Source organism: Seriola aureovittata, chromosome 19, assembly GCF_021018895.1.
Source record: "Seriola aureovittata isolate HTS-2021-v1 ecotype China chromosome 19, ASM2101889v1, whole genome shotgun sequence".
NCBI lineage: Eukaryota > Metazoa > Chordata > Actinopteri > Carangiformes > Carangidae > Seriola > Seriola aureovittata.
This window is the reverse complement of record NC_079382.1, coordinates 6,114,290-6,125,087: the sequence shown is the minus strand read 5'-3', so window position 1 is coordinate 6,125,087 and position 10,798 is coordinate 6,114,290. Positions and strand designations below refer to the sequence as shown.

The 10,798-nt window shown below is 42.8% G+C and overlaps 1 protein-coding gene across 8 annotated transcripts in view; it reads left to right on the top strand.

The window, feature by feature from the left end:
• Nucleotides 1-427: 427 nt before the first annotated feature.
• Nucleotides 428-10,798, top strand: part of LOC130187347 (neurexin-3b) — a 283,686-nt gene continuing 273,315 nt past the window's right edge. For all 8 annotated transcript variants that reach the window (XR_008830443.1, XR_008830442.1, XM_056404857.1 and 5 more), the window contains exons 1-2: nucleotides 428-661; nucleotides 4,566-5,704. Coding sequence is in view for 6 of the 8 variants with exons in the window: in XM_056404857.1 (XP_056260832.1) it covers nucleotides 5,008-5,704 (697 nt within the window). In the remaining 2 variants the exon portion in view is untranslated. The remainder of the gene's footprint in view (nucleotides 662-4,565; nucleotides 5,705-10,798) is intronic.

Sequence of the window (10,798 nt, the reverse complement as noted above, 5' to 3'; positions counted from 1 at the left end):
ACCTTTAAAACCTTTAGATATTAGATCTGTTAGACCTAGATCTCAGTCAGACTAACAGAGGAGACATTTATGTTTGTGAAAATTTGTATAAGAAATAAAAAATTCACTGCCATACTGTGCGTTCTCAGTGTGCATACTGTGTAGACGCCCTTTGCACCCTGTCCTGTTAATACTTCCAACGCACAAATAGGCTAGTACAATTGCACCGCGAACAGCATATAAAAACCTATCTAGGAATAAGGAATAAAGAGTTTTCATTATTGGTATTTTGTCCTGAGGGGCTTTTTTCCCTATTTTCTCGCCAAATGGAATGATCCCCCACCCCCCCACCCCCCCACCATCATCCAGAGTACCATGTAGAAGGCGGGTCAGAGCGTCAGTGTGGGAGAAATCAAGGGGCCCATCATCAGTTGCGCTGAGTGAGCCGAGCTGAGAGATGCGCGTTCACTGAGCCGGGGGAAGGAAGACCGCTGCCTTTCCCTCCACCGCTCCACACTTATAATAACCTCCTCGTCACCAGCATCAGCATCTCATCGCCCCAGGCAGAATATAATTAAAAAATACTACGGTTTCTGGATGGAATTTTGCTTTGGATTATTATAATTTGCTATAGCCTACTTATAAATAGGCTTTATCCGTCCGGAACCGTCTGCAAGAAAAGGTAGGAGCAGATTAGAACTGGGCTATTCGTGGTTTTAATTGTTTTTTCATCCCGTCCCTCATGCATGAGGTGTGCTGTGAAGGTATTAATGTTGTAGGATCCTGAAGTTTTTCTGCATGAATTTTCTTCTGGTGTAAATCTGATGTGGATTTGGTGAGTTTGGGCTGAAATGGGGATTTAAGCGCAATGGGATGGTTTGGATGATTAGTTTAAAAGCATTCGCCCGCAGTTTAACCACAGAGGAGAGGGTGATTTGTGGGGGAAACCGCACCTCGAGAGACCACGTTGACTTGTTAAAACTGAATTTGTGACAAATATATCTGTGGTGAATGAGTGATGCGCGTCGAGACGGAAAGTTTCAGCACCACTGAGTCGCGTCTCTCAGTCGGTGGGGAAACAGCTCGGTAACAGAAACTGCCAGAACTGCTCACAATTTACAAATGCTTTCTTGAAAATATAATCCCGACTGCTGTTCACAATTTCGCTTGGTAATTTTCTTTTAAAGCAAGGGCAGTAAACCCTTGAGCAACAGTCAGACTGCCACCGTGCGAGAGGCAGAGGGAGAGCTGGAGCTGGGAGCGCTGCTGGAAAAATGGTGTCTGCTGTTTAATTCAGTGGTGCAGGCTCGGATTTCTAATCAGTTTGAAGCGTTTTACTTTCAGCAGAAGATATCAAATATTCCATTAACAGATCAAAATGACTCTGATCTACATAAACGCTGGTTATTGGGCTCATTTTGTGGAAGCATGTCTGTGTGGGATTGACAAATCCAACGGGGTTTGCAATAGAGACAGTAACATCACTATAATTTAATATTCCTGCAGGAACTTATGTCTCTGTCATCTCATGACCACCTTTTGGGTATTTTTCTGTATGGATTGTTGGCCATTATAATAATATTAAACGTAGACTATATAGAATCATTATGCCGTTATACTGTGAGCAATTTTCTCATCTAAAGCATGTGGTTAAATACGAGGCTATCTTTTAATAACATTGGACTTTTGCGCAGATGTTCACTGGGTGACAGACACCTGGAACAGTCTTAACGTGTCCATTCATTATATGACAGCAAAGGCCGGACTGTGCAGTTAAAACTACATTTAAAGCACAGAGCATTCATGTCTTTGATGCCCCCTCAAACAAGTTTGATCTATTTGAGGAACCATCTGAGTTGGATTTGTGTAGTTAAATTATGTAGAAATAAAGTTACACGTGATTAATACACGTCTAAGATTTTCACATTTTGTATTGAGTGGAAATGCTGAAATGATCAAGTATTGTTGCTGGTGACCGCTTGGTGCCCCCTAAAGCCCCCTTGCTGGTACATGGACCCCATTTTGTGTAACTAGTGGACTGGCAGGTCCGCACACACGCACTCCCAGTGTAGGATACCCTTGTCTGCTGTGACTGATGTCGGATTAAATCGTTCCTCCAGGCTGAAGCGTGTGATAGACAGGGAGCACAGGTCTCCAGTGCGTGATGGGGGGCTAGGCTATATTACAAAACATGTCAATAAATCTGCCGCACCGAAGCTGGACGCATCAATGCATCATTTATGTCCAGTCAGTGACGGTATCCCGTGCAGGTCATCTCATATCCTGCTCTCTTTAATAATTCACTGTGTATATATCCCGGAAAATATCTGTTTATTCTAGCATACTTAAAACTCTATCAAGAACACCAGTTAGCTAACATTACTGCTAAGGGTCGACGACGTCAAGGTAGTTATACCTCCACATTTTGACGTGTGGCTCGCTGTCTTTATAAGTTTCTATCCATTGAAGTTAAACACAAATACTTTTACTTTGTCAAAAATAGTTCATTAACTTGTGTTTTGTGCCCTCTAGAGTGAGGACTGCTAAGTATGCTATCACCAGGGGTGGGGTTAGCTGAAGGGCATATTTCATAACAAGCCTGTGAGGAAAAGTGTCAGTAAAATATATCGTGTGAAATCTGACTTGTCACCACATTAGCCTCATTTAGCTAAGCCTACGGGCTAGCTAGCAGGTGGACCGGTTTTACATTAAATTAGATACTGGAGTTCGTCAAATGTTAAAAAACCGAAAATGAACTGGTGCTATAGCCTTACTTAAAATCTTGTGTTTAGTGTTAAATGTGAGAGACGTTGTAAAAAGGCATGTCTTACACTGGGGGAAAGAAATCTCTATTAGTGCTTTAGTTAACTGACAGAGAACATGTTAGCATTGTTAGCATTCACTTGTCACATCTATGGCTCAGAGACACCTGATGCCTCAGTTAGGTAATACACACAATAAGTCATGTTAACTGAATAGAGGCCAAGGCCAATTTTCATAGGAGACTGGCATCTCAGGTTTCATGGGGATATCATGCTTTGCTTATAGAAGGGACACAGAGCACAGTGCACATCTCTGTGTTGGTAGGTTGGATTGGCACCGCTGTGTTCAGGGTTTCTGTCACCACACAGAACCTTTAAACCTCTGTGCTGTCTCACAGAGTCACTTTTAAGACAAAGACAATGATTGAACCAGGCAACGCATTGTTGCCAGTAAGATACACACATGCTCACTCAAGCACAGGGACACACATGTGTGCACACACAGTGCATTAGCATAGGTATCAGTTACTAGAATTCAATAGCTCGCCTGCTGCAGCAAGATTAACTATTCAGGGCAGGTGGTTAAAGGGCCTATTGTGTTGCATGGCTCTGTGCTACTGTCATGATTGGACAATGCGTTTGTCTGGTGGGTAGCCCACTGCCAAAACAATTGCAAGGGCAAAGGGCTGGAAGAGTACACACACATATAAGGTTTCGCCATGTGAATCATTTCGAGCTCTGCAGAGCAAATTTACACAGGACTGAGTAAGTACAGGTGTAACGATCGAGGGCTAGTGAGCTGGTTAATATTCCATACCAGTGTCAACTGGGTTTGAATGATGGCAATGAATATATTCACTGAAATAAAAATGTAAAAATGGTAATGGCGGTGGGATTCAAACATGAAGTGGTACCACCATAACATCTTTCTGAATAGCTGTTTATGATTGTAATCCTCCAAAGACATGCAAATGAGAGAAAGAGTGGCGGTGGATAATTAGTCATATTTATCAGGATCCCAGCAGACCCTTACAGATATCAGGCTAACGTTTGAGGCTAAACACATGTTCTGGCTCACCTCAATGGATTTTCACTCATCACAGAATCAGCAACAGCAGTCTACTATGTTTTTGTTTTTTTTCTTGCAAAATTTCTGTGTTGTGCTTCCGCTGTTTGGAGTTTAACTCTCAAATTAAGGCTTTAAAACTCTGAGTGATTATTTGCGTTGATCTTCAAATAAAATGGGTAATTGGTAGAAATGGAACCCGGCATAAAATGCTCATAAACCTTTAATGGATGTTATTAGTGGTTATTTAGTGGTATTTAATGGCCACATGGAGAGTCAAATCTGCATCGAATGATGCTCTCAATATCCCCTTTCAATTTGAAACAAACTCACAGGAATGATTTTGTTTATCTGCAAGGCACTTCTGTATATTTTATTTAACTTCTTGTCACAAAAGCCGCAGTGCTTCTCTATTCTGCTCATTTGAATACATTTTTAATTGGACTAACTTAATTACAATAATGTATGCTATTATAAAGTAACAACATTATAAAATGCTGCCTAAAAATTACAGTCGAATTAACCCCTCTCAACCAGTATCAATCAAAATGTGACATTTTAACCTTCACAAATGATCTGTTTTTTGCAGAGCTACTGTATTGGATAGTATTTGATTACATATATGTCATTGTATACATTTTTGTGTATCTCAAGTTTGTGTATTCACTACCAGTGAACCACCACATCACATTCATCAAAACATAAATTTTTGCTCAAAGGGATCTGTTTTTTTTTTTCTTCTTCTTTTTCTTCTGCAGTTCTGTCAAAGGTGTAGGTGTGTCTGTAGCGGGACCTCAAACCATGGGGCACGGAACTGGACCGGCGATGAAGGTTATGTGCTTCAACCCAGGAAGTCGCCTCAAAGAAAAATCGCAAGATGCAGCCCTGAATCACTGACCCAATACCTTCATCTTAGCACTTTCATCAGTGCACTTTGTGTGGAAATTTGATTTTTTCCATGTATCTCTGCAAAGACTTGGCTGAGAAGATTAGATTCTGTCCATTATCAACATTAGATCTGCCTCAAAAATAAAAAAAAAAACGGATATTGTATTCTCCGCTTGACAGCAAAATTATCTATGTGGAATATAACATTCAGCAGATAAATCCTGGAACATAGCCATAATCAGATGTTATAATCACTCTGAGGATCTATCCCTAGTTTTCTCCGTCTTCTGGTACACCGTGTTATTCTCTACGATGAATCCCAACAGCCTACCTGGGCATGTCCTCTTGCTGCTAAGTACTGTGCTGGGCCTGAGCGTAGGCTTAGAGTTTACTGGCTCTGAAGGTCAGTGGGCTCGCTACCTGCGCTGGGACGCCAGCTCCAGAAGTGACCTGACATTTCAATTCAAGACTTCAGAATCGGAAGGCCTGCTGCTCTACTTTGACGACGGCGGATACTGCGACTTCCTGCTTCTCAAGGTATCTGAGGGTAAGCTGCAGCTTTGCGTCAGCATCGACTGCGCCGAGACCACCATCACCTCTGATAAAATGATCAATGACAGCCGCTGGCACTTTGCCGCCATCAACAGGCACAATTTGCGGACTGGCTTGGCTGTGGATGGCCAGACCAAGACGGAGGAGGTGCGCCCCCAGCGTCAGTTCATGAAGATCGTCAGTGACCTCTTCCTTGGAGGGCTGCCGGGGGACATCCGCACATCTGCAATCACCCTGCCCTCAGTCCGTGAGCTGCCACCATTCAAGGGAATTATTACAGACCTCAGTTATGGAAGTAAGCTGCCCACGCTCATCAATAGTCAGAAAGTGCGCTTGGAGATGATGGGCCTTTGCACAGAGAACCCCTGTGAGAATGGCGGGATCTGCTCGCTGGCAGATGGAGAAACCTACTGTGACTGCTCCAAAACTGGATATGTAGGTCGATACTGCACTGAAGGTAAGAGGGCTGGCTCCAGAGCTTTCTGTGTCAAGCACTGAATATTGATTAAAATCTCTGTATAAAATTCAGAGTGATTGCTTATAAATTTAGAACTGACCTAACACCAAGTTTACTGTCTTCCTCCAGGTATACAGTATAAAAATACTACATTGACCCCTCCCTCATATTTGCTTTTTGCATCATACAGTTATCTTATCGTGTGTGGCTTAAAACTCATTGTATTCTGCTAAACTATAAATTTCAATACAGACTGCTGAAATTAGATTTAATTTCCATAACTGCGTTGCTATTCCCGCTACACCTAATGTGATTTGTGTCACCCCAAACTTCATTTATAAAACGCCTTGAAAAATGTGCATTGATTGCAATGTAGCATTTTGCACAACAGTGTAATTTATATGAAGCGCGGGCACGTATACTCCCGTGTGTTTGAAAGATTTAGTGCAGTTCATTCATTGTAGGTTGTTGCTCTTGCAGCTTCTCTTAGAAAGTCTTCATATTTCATGTGGGAGTTAAATTGGAGGTGATGTGCTCAGCATTTCCTCTCCCGTCACAGTTATTACTTTTGATGAGGAAGCGGTGGATATGGTATTAGCTGATATGACTAAAATTACAACACTCAATTCTCTCTTCTCCGTTAAATGTATTCAGCTCTTGCAAGGTGGTGCAGGGACCTGAAGGTACACTCAATGTTTGGATGAGAAACAACTTCATCTATTTTTCCTCTGCTTCTGTGCCAAGGCCATCTCTTTTTTGGTGGAGTGTAATGAGATGCAGCACTTCGACAATATTCTACTCTATTCCATCTCCACGCCTTTAAAGATATAGGCATACAAAGCTTTTTTTTTCTCCAGCTAATACAGTGCTTATGTATACTCTCAAACGGCCCAGTGTCAGTGATATAATGCAGGACCCACTTTTAAAAGTGGACCTTTCCTCCCACTCCAGGAAATGCAAAAAAAAAAAAAAATCATTTTCCCTTGTACTGTACCATGAACTTCTTTCAATTTTCTAATTCTGCTGGTTCAGGACTGGTTAATGTTAAAACCTACATCTTCCAAAACACACCACTGCTCTCAGCCTTGAGATCAATGCCTGCTGATGCAGAAAATTTAATTTCTTCTTTTTTGGTACTCCCACATCATAAAAAAAAAATTAATTTTTCATATGTAGATCAGTAATCTCACACGCTTAACTCTTTTCTTCATGTGTATGGATTGTAAAGGATAACTTTGTGTGAACTGACCCATGTCAAATTTCCTCCACTGCTGACCCACTTCCTGCCTGCCTAAATCAGACTGACATGGCTGAGGGATGACTCCATTTTGCCAAAAATCAGGGGAACGCTCACTAAACGCGACAGCACTGATTGCAAGTTATTTTAAACTGTGTCTAATACAGTTAAGATGTCATTATTTGCCAGCATTACAGCAGGCATTTAAAATATGCATTTCCAGATTTCCGTGCAGGGGTTTGCTGCATTAGGTTTCATAATGTGTCCGATCATTTGCTGCTCAAACGAAGCTGTTTGGAGCTTAAATCCCAAGCGCCTAGCCTGTGGCATTGTTCAGGACAGCACGCGATGTGCTGGTTGCAGAGTAGTCAAGCGGACGGACTGGACTTGCCCCCTTTTCGCTTCATCCCATTTGCTCATTGGCTGTGTCGAACAGTCGATGGAGGAGGATGAGGAGGAGGAGGAGGTGGTGGTCCATTTGTCTGAGAGCTTCCTGAGAGCTGACAGGGGAACTATGACATCCTTGTCTTAAAAAAACCAAGGTTTTAAGAGCGCACTTGCGACTCAGCCAGACAGCTTGGACAGGAAAAGATGGTCATATCTCAGCCGCAGGGCAGAGCAAGTATGACGAGTGAATTCACCACTGGCCTGTTGTACCCCAATTTGTCCCAGGAGGTCAGCTGTTGGACATGAACCACCCCCTGCTTACTTCCTCTCTGTCTGTCTGTCTTTGTCCCACACACACACACACACCTATTCTCCATTTTCTTCTGCTCTGAGGCAACACAAGAGCGAAGCAGGGAGGGTAGTCATGTTAGCTTCCCAGCTGATCTGACTGCTGCTCTTGTCTGCCTTCCCATTAACTGATGTGGTCGATTGTTGATTATGCCACAGAGACTGGGAACCATAATTAGGAGGGTAATGAGAACAGAGATGGCTAATTTGCCCGGAAAATGCTTTCACAAACACCACCGTCAAATTCAAACTGTCTGTTGGCAAACTAGCACAGTATTTTTTTTTATTGCTAAGCCCACATGTCCATAAGTGGCAAAATACTTCAACAGCCCTGGAGCACAGAACGTTTGCGGGGGATACTCAAGAGTGATCAAACTTTCATCAGTTGGTTGCAGTTAGATGTGAACAACTGCTTAGCACACCTGTCTTTGTCGGCATACTGTTGATTATGCCGCACATTAATGAGCGATGAAAGCAATCTGTCAAACCCGTGAATATTTATATGTTACATTATCAGGCTGCATGGCCGGGGCCTTGCATGCATGCACTCAGATACATTTGCATTCACAGTCGTGCACACAAACACATACACACACATACACGCGGGAGAAACGAGGCCCTGGAGCTGCTCGTTAAACTGGCAGATGGCTGACTGACTGAGTTGACTGGGCCTTGGAAGCATTTTGCCAGCCGTATTCCTAATGGTAGCCTGCTAGCCCACTGGCCTAGAAGGGAAACGCGAGAAGTGGGCAGAATTAACATGTGAGATGAGAAATGAGAAAACGGCATGGGAAGAGTTGGATAGAGCCTGTCTGTGCCACTTGTGCAATGAAAAAACCAACCATTCCCACACTGTTTCTCCATTTTTGGGTGTGTGTTTCTTGCATTGAGGGATAGCTTGGTTAGCACTCTGCTGAAGCATTATTATTACATGATAATCATGAGACAGTCTCTGTCTGTCTGAGCCTGTGCAGCTCTTCCCAAATAGTCCAGCTCGGCTTGTAGCTTAGCACCACAAACAGTTGGCCATAAAACACATGTTCAGTCTCTCCTCCCATGTGGATCAGGATGTATCAGTGTGACTAACTGTGTCAGGGCAATGAGCTGAAATTAGACACCACTCACCACTCGCTCTGCACATGTGTTGACTTTGGCAGGCGAATCCACTGCTGCAGCCTCGGACTATTGTTTTGTGCTGTGTTGATAACTCTAAAAGCTGCTTCTTTCTGCGGAGTCATCTTTAATATTAACTTGATTCCACTCCCGTTATTAACTGTGCAAATATCAGTATCTTTTATGGTAATGATCTGGATATTGTCCCTCCTTCTGTTCAATTAAATTAATGGGGGTGACATTATGAAGTCTCTTGAATACCTCAGGGTTTTTTCAGTTACAATGAGATGTGCATAAGGTCAAGGTTATTAAGAGCTACACTGGATTGTTTAATGAATATGTAAAATGATCGTTCATTTCCTCTGTTGGAATCCTACATCCTGCATTTGTAATGAACACTTTAAGGCCCTTTTTGCTTAAAAAATATTCACAGGCTTGATGGAAGGCTAGTAATTGAATGCTAGGGCAAGCAAACTGTTAAGCAAGTGCTGAAATGGTGCCTTCAGGCTTAGCTTTGGGGATTAATAAACAGACATGGAAAAATGACAGTTACAATAATCTTACTATAAAAAGTAGGTCAGGGGGAAAAAAAGGGAAAAAATGGTGCAGGGACTTGCCTGATTCCAGTGCAGAGGGCATTTGTGTCTAGTGCCCAAGCTGAAAATTATGTTTGGATTTGAGTGGTGAAGCTGCTGGTAAAATAGAGCAGGGGATTATACTCGGACCACATGTCCTCCACAGCACATTGGCTTGTTCTGGATGCTGTCGCATCAAGAGAAAGGGTTTTATCTACATGGGAAACTGAGCATTTAACACACACGCGCACACACTGTATAGGCGCACTTACTGAGCGCAAGCATTTGCACAGTCAGAAAAAAAAAAAAAACGTGTTCCTGCTCAATCAGGCACATGCATTCAGGGGTCCTAAGTCCCCCAGTTGTGGAGAGCCAGAGCTGCACTGCTGTCCATCAGCTGGCCACTATCTCCCTTCCCCCCACTTCCATGGTTCGTCCTTCCCTTTCCTCTGCCAATGTCATCCTTTCTCGTGTGGGAGGAGAAGTAGCAGCCATTTTGGGATCCCTAAAGGAGACAGGAGAAAATCTCACCTCATCGTCACCAGCAGCTTCCACTGAATTCGTCTCCCTGCCCCTCCCCTCAAATGATATTTCTGTCTTGTGTTGAGTTTCTTAAATTTAACATTTAACAAGGACTTAATGCTGTCAGGGAGAAAAAATAAAGTAAAGCATTGAAAATCCCCAGTTACATCAAGTGGTGGGAAACGGACAAGGCCTCTGTTGCATCCTGGGCAGAGATCAAGACAGTCAAATTAACATCTGATATTTGTGCATTAGAGCCAACATTTAATTAAGATTAATTTAATTTCCTCGTGTCAGTCCTTGATACTCTTTAGAGGCTCTGATTGCAGAAATTTCTCAAAATTCATTTCAGGCTACAAGCACCAGGTTTGGTGGGGAAAAAAAAGTGGAATCCTGTAATACAGCGCAACATATAACCACGTATACAACTGAGACTGAATTCACCCAGTGATCTCTCATGTGCCCTAAATCAGACTGGCATGTTTGATACCCACAAGGTGTCATCCACTGGTGAGATCCTGGTGAGGATGTTTGCTGCAAGGGATGAAGCTTAATGTGTGGCTTATTTTTTTCTCTCTGTTTTTTTTTTTTTTTTTTGTCATGCCATGCTGTGAACTACAGGAATCCCACAGTGAGCGTTCCCCTGAGAAACCACAAGGGTTGTGTTGAATTTGGGTCAGCAGTGAAGAAAATGTCGGTGGGTGGGTGGGTTAAAGGGGCAAAGGGGGGAAGTGGAGGAGTATGATATGGGTCTAAGAAGGAGCGTCCTGAGATCCACAAACCTCACAACACCATAAATCCTCTGTGTGGGTGTGGATTTATGTCTCCTCTTATGTGTGTGAGGCACTCTGTGTGATACAAGCTGCAGAATATTATGTTACTGTAACAATATTCGAAATGTGTAAGAGTTGA